The 18,376-nt window shown below is 44.0% G+C and overlaps 2 protein-coding genes across 2 annotated transcripts in view; both read right to left on the reverse strand.

Annotated features, from left to right (window-relative positions):
• Positions 1-18,376, reverse strand: part of rps14 (ribosomal protein S14) — a 155,363-nt gene that overhangs the window by 116,627 nt on the left and 20,360 nt on the right. The gene's annotated exons all lie outside the window — the stretch shown is intronic.
• LOC146975158 (dachshund homolog 2-like) lies at positions 1,359-16,508 on the reverse strand. The gene is made up of 11 exons (XM_085796951.1): positions 16,024-16,508; positions 9,542-9,651; positions 5,319-5,441; positions 5,111-5,242; positions 4,862-5,013; positions 4,634-4,775; positions 3,678-3,835; positions 3,442-3,589; positions 2,165-2,290; positions 1,993-2,049; positions 1,359-1,720 (listed from the first exon to the last, which is right to left on the reverse strand). The coding sequence occupies exons 1-11, from the start codon at positions 16,491-16,493 to the stop codon at positions 1,683-1,685; spliced, it is 1,656 nt and encodes a 551-aa protein (XP_085653077.1). The 5' UTR covers positions 16,494-16,508; the 3' UTR covers positions 1,359-1,682.

Here is an 18,376-nt window from a genome sequence, read left to right on the forward strand (position 1 = left end):
TGTAGACTGTACTTCCTGTGTAGTCCTGAGTTGAGATGGGGCTTTGTATGTTCACCTGTGAAGTCTGATGCAATGCTCTCTGTGCTTTTGGCAAATTGGCCCATTGCCATAATCCCTATAGTCATAGCAGTAGGTTCAATACCTTTAATTGTCAATGCAAGCTGTTTTTAGATCGGCGGGGCAGCGACGCGAGCTGCTCAGTTAACACAACAGAGGCTCATGCTATTTTCAGGTTTCCCTCATCAAACCCATCAAATACACAATCCAACAACTCCAAAACACTCCGGTGGACAAGTTGTGACCTGCACATTCACCATGCTATGAAATAGTAACGTATAAATTATGTAACATTACGACACATGAAGCAAATACTCAGAACTACTTGCTTTTGAAATCACTCCGCCCAGCAGCCGTGTCTGGAATGTAGTTCCAGTTACGCATTTACCTCTAAAACAACTCTGTCTCGTAACGTTCTGTTATTATCTCAGTGTGGTGAATGTGCAGGTCACAACTTGTCCACCAGAGCGTCTTGGAGTTGTTGGATTGTGTATTTAATGAGTTTGATGAGGGAAAGCTGGAAATACCATATGACTTTGTAGCGTTAGCTGAGCAGCTCATATCTCGGCCCTGCCGATCGAAAAACAGCTTGCACTGACAATTAAAGGTAATGACCTACTGCTGTGACTATAGGGATTATGTCAATGGGCCAGTTTGCCAGAATGTTGAAATATCCCTTTAATAATCATCTTATTTCTTCTGTGGTTTAATGGCAGCACTGTGAATTGTAATACATTTGACCATGTTTCAGTTCAATGCCCTGTTTTTTTTTGCTGTGTTGCCATGGGAACAGTGTGTGTGTGTGTGTGTGTGTGTGTGTGTGTGTGTGTGTGTGTGTAGAACTGGGCTAAAACACAGCAGGTTAATGTCATGATACAACACACAGCTTTTTACAGTGGTGGAGTTAGTTCCAGTGTTTCACAGGTACAGAAGCAGACACCCCCAGAACCACATGTGTTAATGAGTGGTGTGTTCAGTGGTTACATCTAAAAACAAACCATGTAAATGTTAATGAGACTGTACAGTAGGACAACGACCACCAGCCAATCAGCTGCCACACAGGAAGACTCCATGTTTGTCTCCGTCCTCATTCATTAAGAACGATGTGAATTAAACACTGTTGAGTCAACCTGACCTGTGACATCCAACTGTGATGCCAGTTACATCACAGTACATGATGACATCATCACTGAGATTGCTGCAGCATTACCGTACCATACCAACTTTATTTATAAAGCACTTTAAAAACCCAGTGGACCAAAGTGCTGTACAAAATCACACATAAAATATACAATTGTAGTACAACTGTAGTACTACTGCAGTATTACTGTAGTACTGCTGCAGTCCTACATCTTATCAGTCTAAACAGTACAGTTTTACAGCAGGAAAGAAACATTTTATACATGTTTATAAAGGTTCAGATTTGGCTCCGCCCCCTGCAGCAGAAAGTAGTGGTACAGGAGACTTCTTTAGTTAAAACAGGAAGCAGGCAGAGAGGTGGTTGATGGGACTTTGAGTCCTTAGTTTCTCTTGTTTTGACTCATCTGTTTTTTCAGAAGGCTCTTGTCTTTAATGAGGGAAACTCCACCATCTCCTCCATCACTTCTTCATCCCTCCATCAGGTCTCAGAAGAGGAGTGGAGGTTTGGTGAACACTCTGTTCTCTGCAGAAACAAACACAGTGAGTTTATTCATGTAGTCATGTGATGTGCAGACAGCTCCCCCACTTCCTGTGTGTGTGCTTTTCAGAGTAAAAGACTGAGCATGCCAGTGGACAACACATCAGTGTCTTTGATAAATGAATCTTATTATCGTCTAACACACACACACACACACACTGACTGTTTCCCTGATTCAATTTCACAGTTGAGTCTCTCTCTCTCATGTGCGCTGCAGTGAATAGTACCTTACATGTTGTGTTTTTCAGTATATTTACCGTGAGCAGCAGAGTTTTCCTGTTTGTTTTCCAGCTCATTCTCAGAAGTCACAGCATCTGAAACAACAACATACATCACAATGGACATGAATGATCAATCACCACTCATCGATCATTTCTATTACTGATCAATCACAGATAATCAGCTGATCAGTACTGATGCTGCGTTCACCTGTGAGGGGATCTGACAGTTTGAGTGTTCTCTCCACCTGCTCCCTCCTCCTTGACTCAAAGTCCAGAGCCTCCTGCAGCTTCCTCTTCGCCTTCTTCTCCTTCTTCAGCCTCCTTTGGATCGACGCTGTGGAGAAACACAGACAGTCTGTCTGTAGTTTCACAGTGTAACCAGACTGTAGCTCTACAGTGTAAGGCAAGGCGATTTTATTTATATAGCCCATTTTTACAAACAGTTTGTCTCAAAGGTCTTTACACTGCATCATAACAACATCCTCTGACCTTGGACCCTCACATCCACTGAGGAAAAACTCCATGGAAAACCATGAGAGACCTCAGGGTGAGAGACAGAGGAGGGGACATCACCCAGGACATACAGACGGGACAGATGTTGTATACAACCAGTCTGTAGTTTATCAGTGGACCTGTTCATAGTTTACAGTGTAACCAGTCTGTAGTTCTACAGAATAACTTGTCTGTAGTTTTACAGTGTGACCTGTATGTAGTTTTATAGTGTAGCCTGTCTGTAGTTTATCAGTGTAACTGGTCTGTAGTTCTACAGTGTAACCTGTATGTAGTTTTATAGTGGACCTGTCTGTAGTTTATCAGTGGACTTGTCTGTAGTTTTACCATGTAACCGGTCTGTAGTTCTATAGTATAACCTGTCTGTAGTTTTACAGTGTAACCGGTCTGTAGTCCTACATAGTTTTCTAGTGTAGCCTGTCTGTCATTTATCAGTAGACCTGTCTGTAGTTCTACAGTAGAACCAGTCTGTAGTTTTACAATGTAGCCTGTCTGTAGTTCTACAGTGGACCTGTTTGTAGTTTTCTAATGACTAGAAAACTACAAACAGCTACAGGCTACACAAGAATCTACACTAGAATCTAGTGTAGCCTGTCTGTATTTTATCAATGGACCTGTCTGTAGTTTTACAGTATAACCTGTCTGTAGTTCTAGTGTAACCTGTATGTAGTTTTCTAGTGCAGCCTGTCTGTAGTTTTACAGTATAACCTGTCTGTAGTTTTACAGTATAACTTGTCTGTAGTTTTACAGTGTAACCTGTATGTAGTTTTCTAGTGTAGCCTGTCTGTAGTTCTACAGTGTAACCTGTATGTAGTTTTCTAGTGTAGCCTGTCTGTAGTTCTACAGTGTAACCTAGTAGTTCTACAGTGTAACCTGTCTGTAGTTTTCTAGTGTAGCCTGTCTGTAGTTCTACAGTGTACCTGTCTGTAGTTCTCTAGTGTAGCCTGTCTGTAGTTTCACAGTGTACTGTCTCACCTCTGGTCTGTAGCTCAGAGCTCAGTTGCCTCTGTAGTGTGTGTCGTGCGTCCCTCTCTCTCTCCAGCTCCAGTTTTAACTCCTTCCTCTCTTGCTGGTTGTGTTTGTCCTGAGACCGAGCGCTCTCCACCGCCACCTTCAGGAGACCCTGAGAACCACAGACAGAACCACAGACATGCTCCGTCACCTGCACCACAGACCCCCCCCTCCACACACACGGCCCTGCCCGCTCTCACCTGTATGTTGGTGAGCAGCGTCTCCATGGAGGACAGACCCTCTGCCAATAGAAACGGGCCGAAGGCGGGGTTTGTGTGGCTGATGGACAGCGACTGAGAGGAGAGCTTCTCATAAGTAGGTTTGGTGGGTTTGAGGAGGGGGAGGGGCAACATGTCATCTGCAGGTAAGAACAACGTAAGGACGAAGGTTTATGCAATGGAGAAGATAACAGCACACCTTCATCTTAAAGGGATAGTTCAACATTTTGGCAAATTGGCCCATTGCCATAATCCCTGTAGTTTTAGTAGTAAGTTCGTTACCTTTTATTGTCGGTGCAAACTATGTTTAGAACGGCGGAGCAGAGTGGTGAGCTGCTCAGAGCTACGCTACGGAGGCTAATGGGATTTCTTGGTTTCCCTCATCAAACTCATCAAATACACAATCCAACAACTCAAACGCTCTGGTGGACAAGTTGTGACCTGCACATTCACCACGCTATGAGATAATAATGGAAAGTTACCAGACGGAGTTGTTTTCGTAAATACAGAGACTGCTTGCTGAAAAACCGTATCAGCGGTTTTGCATGAATTTACCTCTACAACAACTCTGTCTGTTAACGTTCCATTATTTCCTCATAATGTGGTGAATGTGCAGGTCACAACTTGTCCACCAGAGCGTTTTGGAGTTGTTGGATTGTGTATTTGATGAGTTTGATGAGGGAAACCAAGAAATCCCATTAGCCTCCGTAGCGTAGCTCTGAGCAGCTCACAGCTCTGCTCCGCCGTTCTAAAAATAGCTTGCACCGACAATTAAAGGTAACAAACCTACTGGTAGGTTAGGTAGTTAGGTAGGATTATGGCAATGAGCCAATTTGCCAAAATGTTGAACTATCCCTATAAGAGACATCACTATCAACACGTGTGTGTGTGTGTGTGTGTGTGTGTGTGTGTGTGTGTGTGTGTTTGCGCACACTGACCCAGCTCTGGTATGTGTTCAGGAGGAGGTGATGGTGACAGTGATGAAGATGCTCTTGAAGGGGATTGGCTTGTTGGTTCGTGCGGGTGGAGCTCATCATCAATGGGGGAGGGGCTGGGGGAGGGGCTTCCAAGAGGAGACTCCTGAACACAGTTAGCATCACTACTGTTAGCATCACATGAAAGCAGCTATCAGCAGGCGGGTTAGCTCTGGCAGTGTTAGCCGTCACCTTGCCCTCTTCTGTCTGCGCCTGCACAGCAGCCATGTTTGCCAAGCTACTCAGCTGACTCATCTGGTTCATTGCCATGGCGACACTGGAAGGGGGCAGGCCCACAGGAAGTAGGGCGTGTGGCATGACCATAAAAGGAATGTCAGAGAGACCTGAGGACAGACAAGGGGGATGTGAACTACTGACGTACTACGATGCTAAATAACTAACAACCACCAGACCTCCAATCAGAGCAGAGCTGTGACTCACGGTTGGCCAATAGGGAGCCGTGTTGCTGCAGGGTGCTGAGGTGGAGGGAGGCGGAGCCAGCAGGAGTCGCTACAACAGAGGAGGGAGGGGGGAGGAGACGCTGGTCCTTCTCCCAGCATCCTTCACTGCCTCCTAGAGGGGAGGAGACAAGGAAACAAAAAGGATACAAGGCCACCTGTCTAATGATGATGTCACATCTCAGCTGTACCTGTGTCCTTCTCAGACTCGGCTCCGTTGCTGTATTGCTGGTGATTGCTGTTCCCATGGAAACCCATCATCATCCTCATCTTCTGCAGCTTCATAGCTTCAGCCATCGCCGCCGCCGTCAGACCTGAGAGACCAGAGGTCAGTACAGGACCAGGACTCAAACTGGGACCAGGTCTCAGACCAAGACTGGGACTCAGACCAGGACGAGGCTCCAGGCTCCAGGTGTTTTCAGCTGTGATTGATCAATAATTAATAAGTCTGGTAGCTGGAGAGTCTCCAGTGACTGACCGCCTCTCTCTCTCCCTGCAGCCACGTGGCCCAATTAATCTCCTCCTCTAATTAATTCAATTAGAATTACCAAGGGACCCCCACCCCCCCTCCCCAGCTCATTTAACACCTCCTGGTGAACAAAAACAAAGTTTCTGTCTGTGTTCAGTGTTTCCCTGCAGCAGATTCAGTCCACTGAAACGGGAACACTTAATGTAAGGAGATAGATCTACAAACAGGATCCAGACCAGGTAGATAAAGACCAGACCAGTCCACACTGGTTCAGACCAGAGCAGATCTGAAGGTGTAAGACTAGTAGGGCTGGGACGATACGCTTTTCTCCCGATTCAATTCTTCAACGATTTTTTGGATGACGATTGGATTTAAATTGCGATTCTTCTCGATTTTTAGTCTGCATTTTTAACATTTATCTGCACACAAATACTGTAGGAGCCTATAAATTAAAGCAGAAGTAAGTGGTCCGGTCGTTTTCGCTAATGCTGCGTTCCAGGCAGGCTTTTGAAATCGTAAATTACAGCTTCAAGTCACAACTTACGACTTTGTAGCGTTTCAGGCAACCCACTCGTGTTTTTCCGACCTGTTTTACCGGTGAAAGTCACTATAACGGCCACTCGTAACTTCCGACCGGTGAACTCGTACCAGATCGAACTGGTACGACTTCACGGTCGGAAAAATACGAGTTTCCTTGAACGCACCATAACAGTCCTCGTCCCTACGTCGCCACATTCACGGCGTCCCTTGGCTGCACACACAGCCCTGCATGCCGTTCTCTCTCCTCATTGGATAAAAACTGTAGGATACGAGAAATGTTTTCTCCTCGGCTCAGAGCAGAGCAGAGGGACTGACAGACCCGTGTTTCAGACCAAACACTCTATGTAAGTGATTGCTGTCGGAAGATATAACTATTTAAGACTTATATTAACACAAATATATCACTTACTTCTGCTTTAACATACTCCATTATAAAGTTAACTTAAACCCTTGGTCATTAAACCTGGACTCTCTGTATGTAAAAAAAGGCGAACAAATGCTCATTGCACAATATAAAAAAAAATAATAATAATAAAAAAATTTCAAAAAAAAAATATCGATTTTGGGGAAAAAAAATCAATTAAAAAATCATCAAAAAAGATATTGCGATATTTATGTGAATCGATTTTTTCTCCCACCCCTAAGGACTAGACCAGGTTAGTGAAGCTTAGAAACGGTAGATGAAAGCCAGACCACTTCTCTTCTTCTCAACTTAAAAACAAAACATACTTTAATTTCTCCAACAGGAAGCTGTCAGTGAAACCCCAGAAGAAGAGCCACACTAAATAACATGTCACTTTGATGGATTCTCTCTCTTGGTGTGGTCATCGGTAACAGCTGTTTCCTGTCGGAGCGTGAAGGTTTTTGTTTCCCTCCACTTCCAGACAAATGTTCTTCACGTTGTCGGTCGTCCGTCTGTAGCTTCCACCCAACCACACTGATGAGACCACCCACTCACTAGGGATGGGCGCTTCGAATAACCGAGTAACCTAACCTGGTTTTCCCCGGGTAACCGATTACTGTAATAAAAATAGAATGATACATTTTTATTTTATTATTATTATTTAACCTTTATTTTATAAATGCACTCTGTCCGTCAGACAGTCCGCATTACTGACACACAGCGTCGTCAGACAAAATATCAGGTGGATAATAAAAGTAGAGACTGGAGTTTAAGATGCACATATGGGTCATATGTGCAAAACTTTTTCTTTTTTTTTCATTAGCAGTGCTTATTTATTAATCCAGAGTACATTTTGGTACTGTACCTATGCTCCTCTCTGCCTCACATCGTCTCAGGACATAACTGGGAAGGTTTCAGAACATTTGAGGCTGAAAGCATATTTTCTAACAGACTTGATGACACCTGTCGTCTCCCTCCCGACGGCTTACCACAAGGGAACCACCACAGATTCTTGTAAAGGGTTTGAAAGTTCGAGACTCGATCCAAAAATGCTTTTACACAGCAAAAATCCATGTTGCTTGATCCGAAATTGTTTAAGATTACGAAAAAGCCGAACCATGGCATGATGATGTAGTCTGATCCGGCGCTACCCACACGGAAAGAACCTATAGGTTTTAATATAGGTTTGAATATATGTGACATACATAAAATTGGCCCTTTTCATATATGCACCATACAGTATATATCAGCATATACGCGTATATATGAAAACGGACAATTTTATGTATGTCACATATATTCAAACCTATATTAAAACCTATAGGTTCTTTCCGTGTGGGTAGACTGCGCTCTAACATGCCATTTTTTTAATCCTAGATTAACCGGGTAATAATTCATAACCGAGTAGCAGATGACTGACCTGCTGATGTGATTTCTAAAGAACCGGTTCAGACCAGACCCCACACAATCCTGGTCCTTCTGACTACTTTCAGGTGTCCTCACTAAGCTGGACTCCTCCTGGTCCAGGACCAGTTCAGAACAAACAGGTTCAAACCCGCGGCCTGGTGGAGGAGGTCCTGTTGTATCACAGAACTCTGGTTATATAGGTGGTTACCTGACCCCAGAACAGTCTGGACTCAACCTTTACAGCATTTTAATTAAGTGTGTGTGTGTGTGTGTGTGTGTGTGTGTGTGTGTGTGTGTGTGTGTGTGTGCAGAGTTAATAATTTTCTTGTTCCTTTGATCGGTCTCTGACCTCAGTCAAGAAATGTGTCCCTTTGAGTATTTTATTAAAAATCTGTGTGTGTGTGTGTGTGTGTGTGTGTGTGTGTGTGTGTGTGTGTGTGTGTGTGTGTGTGTGTGTGTGTGTTCATTAAGCTGTCAGATCTGTCAGCCAGGTGACAGAGGTCAGAGGTGGGTATGTGGCTCCTGAGCCAACACAGACCTGGTCCTGCTGGTCCTGCATCAGTCCCTACGGTAACAGTGCTGGACGTCCAATCAGAGGGCAGGTTCTGCTGTGATGTCACAGTGTCAGATTAAGCTGTTTTTCCTCGTGGCTCTTTGAGGAGGAGAGAAAATTCTTTGCATGTGTCGCCTACAGCATCTCACACACACACACACACACACACACACTTCGCTAAGACTCTAATCTGTCAGTCATTTTGACATCTGCAAATTAAACCTGCTAATTATAGCTTTAATCACACACACACACACACACACACATAGGGACTGTACAGTGATGGTGATTCTTCATCACCATCATCACCGTCACATGGCTCCTCCACAACACTTTCTCCAACTAACAGGAAATTCTTGGTTTCACTTGGACACGTTGCTCGGTAACGAGACGTCACCGTCCTTAGTCTGGAGCTTCAAAGTTACAGGCTTTGTTTGATCCTGTAACAAGCCCCCCCTTCCTCCTCCTCCTCCTCCTCCTCCTCCTCCTCCTCAGGTGGGTTTCACAAAGTGTCCCAGACTCAGGCCCCGTCCACACGAATACGCGGCTTCACTGAATCCGATCTTTTTCTTAATCGTTTTGAAAAAAATCTCTGTAAACACGGCATCGTTTCCAGAAATAGTTTTTGCCTAAAAACTTGCTGTCTACCTATCTCGTTTCATAGGGTTTCATCCCAGGGTTGTCCAACCCTAGAATGCTGTGCAACACATGACATGGGGAGAAGCGCTCTGATTGGTGGATCAGCAGACCAATCAGAAGGCCAACAAAGGGTCAATTACGTTGAATTCTCTATAATCATGTTAATACATTTATGTTGATTAACTTCATGTAATTCTTTTGTGAAAATGCTGTAATGTTGTAATTGTCTCTGTTTGATTTCATGTGGACCCCAGGAAGAATCAAAAGAAACAAACAATAAACAGTAACATGGCTGGTCTTCAGTGAGGCTGTGAGCTCACAGTGACCTCAATCTGGAGTCAAAATGAGCCACATGATGATCTTCAGTGAGATGAGACCTACAGGGGTCATCTGTCATACTCACCGGTTCGTGACAGCAGGGTGGGGCTTAGCAGACCATGTGGGAGGAGCCTGGAGCCGTCAGTCATGGTGGCCACGCCCAAGGTCCTCTTGGGAGGTCGACCTGGTCGAGAGCTAAGACAGGGAGAGAGAAGACAGCCATGTTTTTTTCCCACTTTATTTATTGGTTTTCACAATTGAAAATGTAACAGCATAGAAATACAAGAACAAACCTTTCTCTACGCTCTACAGCTTTAGGTCCCTGAGTGCTACCACAAGAAAAGACCTGAGAAAAATCAGTGCAGCCGGGACCTAGCTCTCCTCCTGCTAGCTGCGCTACACTGCAGTTAAAGCAGAAGTAAGCGGAATGTTTGTGTTAATATAAGTCTTAAATAGTTATGTCTTCCGACGGCAATCACTTACATAGAGTGTTTGGTCCGAAACACGGGTCTGTCAGTCACTCTGCTCTGCTGTAAGCCGAGGAGAAAACTTCTTGTATACTTCCTTGTATCCTATAACCTTTATCCAATGAGGAGAGAGAACGGCATGAAGGGCTGTGTGTGCACCCAAAGGATGCTCATGCGCGTGAATATGGTGACGTAGGGACAAGGACCAATAGATCCATGACGAGGGCGGGGACTGCTAACTCCATCCGCTGACAAGAAGTTAGCCAAAACGACCGGATCGCTTACTTCTGCTTTAAACAGTAAAGTAATAGGGGCAGAACTTTAAAACGGTGACTTTGGCCTCTATTATGCTCAAAATATCACTACACATGCTTTACAACATCCACCAGTTCCTTACCACACAACGCTGACTGTGCAAAAACTCTGTTAATATGAGAGAGCTGTGTTAACTGTGTGTTTTTATCACATACCTCTGTTTACTCTAGCTTCCTGAGTAGACCCTACTTGTCGACTGGTTCTAATAAACACGCACGACCATCAAGTTCAGAATGTTCCTCCATCTCTTCAACATCAGATCCAGACATATTCTCCTTCTTCCACTTTCTGCACCGATGCAGACTGGACATGCGCTCGACAGTCGACTAGTAAGGTCTACCAAGGAAGCCAGCATGAACAGAGCTACATGACAAAAACACACAGTTAACACTGCACTCTCATACTAATGGAGTTTTTGCACAGTCAGCGTTGTGTGGTAAGGAACTGGTGGATGTTGTAAAGCATCTGTAGTGATATTTTGAGCATAATATAGAGGCCAAAGTCACTGTTGGAAGAACTGCCCCCATTACTTCACTGTTTAACAGTGTAGCGCAGCTAGCAGGAGCAGTCTGGGCTGCACAGATTTTTCTCTGGTCTTTTCCTTTGGTCGCACTCAGGGACCTAGAGCTGTAGAGAATTATTTAGAAAATGGACAGAATTCTCCTTTATGTATCTTGGATAGGGCATTGAATATAGATGACCAGTAACCTGAGTCTGAGACAAAACCAGAATGTATGAGCTAAGGTTGCAGGTGAAAAATTGCTGGATACATCTTTGTGATTCTGGCTTTGGACAAGTGTAGTCTGTGTGCTACGAAGTAGACTATGTCTGGCACAAATTGATGAGTGTATTCTTGAAAATATGTCTGACCATTCAGTATCTGTAATGTGTAAATTCAGATCAGCCTGCCATGCTTCTCTCAATGCATCAAGAGATGCCATCTGTAAAGACGAGAGTTTCATACAGCAGATATTATGCCTCTGTTAGATGGAGCTGTTGTTCAGGGATTACAGGATATGATCCGATTCAATCCCCAACCTGAAGAAATCTGAAAAAAATGTGATTTTGGTCAATCATGTAGCTCTGAGCTGGTCAAATGAGGCAAAAGTATCTGTTATGTACAGATCTTTAAAGGTACATTGTGTAGGAATTATTCCCATCTAGCGTTGCGGTTGTATATCGCCAGCAACTCAATCCTATTTTTCATGCTGCATTCACGTGAAATTGGGCAGACGGCAGACGACAGCCGCTGCACGTAACGGCATAAACAAGCCTCTATGTAAACAAGTGGTCCGTCAGCACGAGGAAAAACAATACACTTGACAATATGTTGTCATGGCGATGTCGTATTGTTTACCTGACCCACGTTTTACCGGCTTTCTCTCGACTTCTATGACTAAAATGACATCTGGTTTGTTACCGACGGCCGTCTGCCCGACTGCAGGTGAATGCAGCATCAGTGTAACGCTCCATTCCTCCTCACTGCGTTACCACGGTGACTTTTCACAGACGCCACCTCGACCTGAGCCGACAGCTCCGGTGTCTCCGCTGAGTTTCCGTGGTTTCCTACCGTCACGCTGCCACTGGTCGTAAAAACATGGCGACACCACATGGCAGCCAGCACCGAGCTTACCCGCTCCATGTAGATATGAATGATATGAACGGCTAATTCAGAGCTGAAAGGAACACTTCAGTTTGGTGATGGGGGGGATTACTGATTAATGAAAAACAGACTTTTGAACCAAATCATCGATTTTCGTGAATAGATAACAGGAGAAGTTACACAATGTCCCTTTAAGACTAAGAGTCATGTTCCAGTGGTGGTGGGGGGGGGCACCTGAGCCAGGAGACGTCCATGTGTTGAGTGGAAAGGAACCAGATTCCAAACATGTCCACAGCACTGCCCACATGGCCAGTTGCCGTGGTTACTGCCCCTGTGAAAACCTGCTGCTTCAGCAGCTTTTTTGTTCTTCACACACACATTGACAGTGTTGGGGGTACACACAGGTCAGCGTTTGACTGACAGGTACGAGACAACCCGCCTACACACAGTAAATTAAATTCCTCAGTTAACTGTGTGTGTGTGTGTGTGTGTGTCCGTCTGTGTCTTTCCATACTTAATTAAATTTAGACAAAATGACTTTTATCCAGTGCACACACACACACACACACACACACACACACACACACACACACACACACACACACACACACAAATGATGACCTATTGTCTACTGTAAGAGTCTCATAGTCTCAGTTTTGACTTTAACATCAGAATACAGTACACACACACACACAGATCATTTTAACAGGAATCAGAGTAAAGCTGATTAACACAAACAGCCTGCGCCACATTTAAACTGTGATTTCTTCACTGTCATTATTAATTTAACACTTGTCACACACACACACACTTTATCTTAAATCCATAATTAGTTGAGGCTCATTTGCATAATTTGATCAGAAGAAAAACAGTCTGATCCAGATTCAGCAGTAATCTACCAAAATGTGATTAAGCATACGCACACAGAGTTTTTTTGTCAGGTGTGTGTAGATTATTATGGGTATGTGTCTCACACCGGTGTCTAACCTGGATGAAAAATGAAAGTGGATCAGTAAAAACAATGATTGATCTCCTGATCAGTGATCAGTTCTCATTCAACACAGGAGATGTGAGGAGTGGCAGCAGTTTACACTCACTGCAGCACAAATGTGTGTGTGTGTGGGTGGGTGTGTGGGGCTCCTCAGCTCCTCAGGCTTTGCTGTTGGCAATATGTTTGTCCATATGGTGTACTGTGAACACACACACACAATAAAAATGTTGAGATGTTTTTTAGGGATGGGAATCTTTTACTATCTCACGATTCGATTCTGATTTTTGGGGCTACGATTCAATTCAAAATCTAAACGATTTGATTCCTAATGATTTCTGCTTCAGTCTGTCGGTGTGCAAAGGATCCTCTTGATCTACTCCAGTCTGCTTTGCAAGACAGAATGACTAAAGTGTCTTTTTCACATTTATTGACTTTTAAACATTTATCCATGCTTAGATGGAATTGTTGAAACTGTTGCATAAAAAAAGCAATATCACATATTATTATACAAAATTAAAAGTGCCTCTTTATTTAAAAAAAATACATGCTGAGTCTCATCAAACATCTAAGGAAATTGAGGCCGACAGCCAGCAGATTTGTTTCATTGTTTTATTTTTTTAAATCGATTTTGGGACATTTTCGATTCTGAATCCTATTAAATGAGAATTGTGATTCTTATTAGAATCGATTTTTTGGCACATCCCTAATGTTTTTTGCTTCCAGTCTGAGCTTTTGGAACCAACAAATTCTACTCATAGTCTGACATGATGATGATGATGATGATGATGATGAGGACCTCTAAGCACTTTGATGATTGTAAGCACTTTATCTCATGACACGGTTGCACTTTTGTACTACTGTCGCACTGCGGTACCAAATCTGTATTATTATTATTATCTATTGTACTGTAAACTGAATGCTGCTATTTTATAACATGCTTTTGTTTTTATTTATTGTATTTGTACCAGGGAACATCTATGTAGGGGACAACGGATGGAAATTAGCCTGTGGCTACAATCCGGCTTGTTTACGATTTTATGTTTCGTTCATGAACTTGCACTGTCCCGCCTCAAATAAATTGAATTGAATGATGATGATAATGATGATGATGATGCTCTGTTTATTTGGATTGGTTTACTCGTATTGGCTGATTGATCTGATTAGGCCTGTCCTGATTAATCAACCTAATGGATTACATGGATGACGTAAATACGTCGACACACCGTCGGGTTGTGAACACGTGCAGCAGAACAACAGAAATGGCGTAGCCTACCACAGCAGCACCACGCCGATGAAAAAGCACCTGAAGCGGCAATATCATTCCATTCATTCATCTCCACATAGCGCTCTTTGGCGTTCACACACACACACACACAGAGAGAAGGGCGCATGCATGACAGCAGTGCGCAGTAAAAGTGAAACTCAGCCGGTCCAATCTGGTCTGCTCCATGACTATACTAAATAAATATGCCTATTCAAAATCTCTCTAATATTTCAGTGTGCACTCTGCTTTATCTGTCTATTTTCCAGGTTAAAGCAAACTGATGTGGCACAGTTTTTCCTCTCCAGAAAAAAAAAGATTATGAAGAGGAATGCACACCAAGTGTTCAGAAGTGTTTTTTTTGTAAATGACTAATCATCAGCCAAAAAATAATCGTTAGACTAATGAACTAATCAAAAAAATAGTCGATAGATTAATCGGGAGAAAAATAATCGTATGGGACCGCCCTAGATCTGATGCTGATCCAGTTCCATCTACATGAGCTCTGGTTCATTCTCACCCAATGTGAGAAATGTGTTCTGGGCCATTGGCCCATGCTGCAGCACAGAACATGTGATTACACACACACAATCACATACAATAGATACTGTATGCACATCCATATGATACACAGTGCCAGAGAGTGCAGGAAACATGGTGCATTGAAAAATGAATAAACAGCACCAAATAAAAAGTGCTAAAATTGTAGCAGTAAAATGACTAACCTACAGAAGGAGCTGCAGTCACCTGATGAATGATAACTGACTATGTCTGACCCCTAAACCACTTGTGGTTTTGATGAGGACCTGGTCTGATGTGGTCCAGATGCATGTGGTGTAATGCCCCTTTTTAAAGGTTTCACAACTCATTTATCTTCTCTGAAAAACTGTTGGATTGACTTTGAATGTTAAACACACAATTTTAACAAAAAGAGCTGCAAAAACAAAACCTTAACCTTCCCTCTTTCAGAACCTGGGAATCAAACTGGCTGACTTCAGCGCTGTCTCAGTGACTCTGTCGGAGTTTACTGGTCGGCTACATCGGCTCCTGGAGCTTTTCAGAGTTTTCATATATTTGTGCAGGTTCATTCACAGATGATGGAACAGGTGTGGACCGGTTTGTGTGTTCTCTCTGGGTTCTCCAGCTTAACTTTCCCATGAATGTGTGTGTGTGTGTGTGTGTGTGTGTGTGTGTGTGTGTGTGTGTGTGTTCTTTGTCTCTATATTCTTTGTCTCCTGTGATAGACTGGACCTGTCCCAGGTGCACCCCTCCCCTGCTCTGTCAGCTGCAGGGACAGACAGAGCAGACACTGGATATATGGATGTGAACTGATAATCAGCTGCTATCAGGATCAATAATCAGACACTCTGAACCATCAGTCACTATTACAGTTTTTATTGATCTCTGTGTTAATGACAATCAGCTGAAAACAGGCTTAACTGTTCACACCATCTTTACACACATTCTGTTTGAATGAAACAACTTTATCTTCTTCTGGCTCAGTCTATTTTTTTTTTCATTCATTCTATCATTTAAAGCCCAGGCTATTTCTCTATTTATAGAGAATATGCATACACAGCAGCTCTCTGATGTTTTAATTTACCTTACCTAGATTTTGTTTTTAAATTTAAATTAGGAAATGTCTTTGAATTACTTTGTGCCTGGAGCTGATTTTAGTCTTATAACAAACATTTTGATCATCAAATGTCTAATATGAACTGATGAGTTACCCATCCCGCTCTGTAGCTGAGACTCGAGACCAGCTGAAATAACTGAGTATTAAAATTAAAAGATCAACAAGCACCTGAAGGCGTCAATAAATTGTAAAAAATCAATAACTACTCTACTTTTTCCGTTTTTAGTGTTAAAGATCAGAGTTGGACCTGGTCCTGGTCCTGGTCCTGGACCTGGACCTAGTGTCCCGCCTCACCTGGCGTTAGTGCAGTCCCGGTACAGCGTCTCGAAGTCGGCCCTGGTGATGAGCTTGCAGCGGTTGACCCCTGGCTGGATGGCGCCGAGCCCCCGCAGGACGCGGACCTGCTCCACGGTGCAGACCACCGGGCTGACGTCCAGCCGCTTCAGCTTGGTGTAGACGGTGTGCAGCCCGCCCACCAGGTGCTTCAGGAACAGCTCGAACACCTGCGGCAGGCAGATCAGCTCCTCGCCGTGCACCGTGAACGATGCCACCTTCACCCCGTGCACCTCCACCATCCGACAGTCGGTGTGTGGAGCCGCGCCGCCCCCGCCGCCGCCCCCCGCCCCATTCACAGTCACACCGAGCGGGACTTTGCCGCTGCAGCTGGCCGGGATGGAGGCGCTGTACGGCGGGTCTGAGTGGAAGAAGGGGTCGGTGGGAGGGCTGGAGGTGCGGGACAGGGGGGTGTTGGAGGATCCCGCCATGACGCCAAAGAGAAAAGTAGAAGAATAAGTCAATTTTACTTTTGTATTTTTCTGTGGTTTCCCGCGTGCGTCTCTCTGTTCCCGCCACTCTGACTGAGAAAGCTCTTCTCTCTCTCTCCCTCTCCCACTCCTGCTCTGACTGAAGGTCTCTCCACCTCTCTCTCTGCGCTGCACCTGCCTCTCTCTACCTCTCTCTCTGTCCCACTCACTCAGGGCCAATCGGGATCCAGCCAATCAGAAGCAGGGACCACACGTGGACAGGCCTCCCATTGGCTGAACGGGACAATGATTGACAGCTTGTTTTCATTTCTTTAAAGCAGAAGTAAGCGGAATGTTTGTGTTAATGTAAGTCTTATCTTCTGACAGCAATCACTTTTTATAGAGTGTTTGGTCCGAAACAGGAGTCTGTCAGTCATCTGCTCTGCTGTAAGCCGACTAGCCGAGGAGAAAACTTTCCTTGTATCCAGAGCGATAGCGCTCTGCTTGTATCCTACAACCTTTATCCAATGAGGAGGGAGAACGGCATAAAGGGGCGGTCCTCTCTGTGTGTGCAGCCAAGGGATGCGCGTGAATGTGGTGACGTAGGGACGAGGACCAATAGATCCATGACGAGGGCGGGGACTGCTAACTCCATCGGCTGACAGGAAGTTAGCGAAAACGACCGGATCGCTTATTTCTGCTTTAAAAAGTGAAATGAATAAAACGTAGGCCTACCTAACGACTTAAATGACAGTTGAACTATTTGTGAGTGAACCTGGAAATCAATACCATTGATTATTAATCTTCAGTGCCTCCTCACCTCCAGCTGCTGCTTTCAGCTGTTTCCAGAACGATACCACATTTACATAATTTCAGAGCAGCCACTGATGAGGAAAGCACCACCTCATACATCAGCTGAGTTTCAAATTAAAAGCGCAGCATCAAATTAACCTTTACAGAGCAGTGCAGATTAAATGTTACAGAGAACACCTGAATACATCACGTCCATATGAGCAGTCTGCACTGTGCAGCCACACCACCAGGGCTAGAGGTTTACATCTTCACGAAAACCACTAAACATGCCAGGGTCACCGTGGCAACAATTCAGGATCAAAAAGACACCGAGTCTGAACCTCATCCTGTTCCTGACTGATCCTGATTCTGAACCTGATCATGCTGATCCTACCTGAAGCTGAACCTGATCCAGACGGATCTGACCCTGATCCAGACTGATCCTGATCATGAACCTTACTGATCCTGATCCTGATCCTGATCCTTGACCCATAGTCAAAGCTCCAGCTTTACCTCTCCCTTTCTCTCTCTCTCTCTTCATATTATAAAACTTATGCTGCTGGGTGAGAAAATAACAGGGAAGCTTTAGCTAAACAATCAAATGTGATGTTGTGTATTGATGTTAATGGACAGAGAGGTAGCCTAAATAATGAAACTGTCATCATGGACCAGTGTGATGACCAACATATTCTTATATAAATTGCATATAGATAATTCAGTGAGCTGAAACCCATTGCAACAGTCCTATTTCTGTTCTTCTTTTAGCTGATATTTTAAATATTATTCTGATTAATGTCCCAAGAGGTCTGGGTACAGAATTAGATGTGATCATCAGTGAGTGGAGTCATGTGGAGTCTCCTGCCAGTCTGTGAATGTTTGGTGTAAAAGCTGCTGCTTCAGAGCAACACAAACATAGAATTTGTGGCTGGAGGCGTTTCTGTGTGAAGCTGCTTGTAGGAGGATTGTGGACATACAGTGATGTTTAGTTAATAAGTTCAACAGCCTGTTGTTACTGAGAGAAATAAACTGTAACCACTGACTTTTTTTGTACTTTACAGACAGGATCATAAAAAGTTTCACTTTGAACAAAGTGAAGAAGTCTGAATATGATA

Source organism: Trachurus japonicus, chromosome 14 (assembly GCF_045865225.1).
Source record: "Trachurus japonicus isolate A0001 chromosome 14, Traja_1.0".
Taxonomy (NCBI): Eukaryota; Metazoa; Chordata; class Actinopteri; order Carangiformes; family Carangidae; genus Trachurus; species Trachurus japonicus.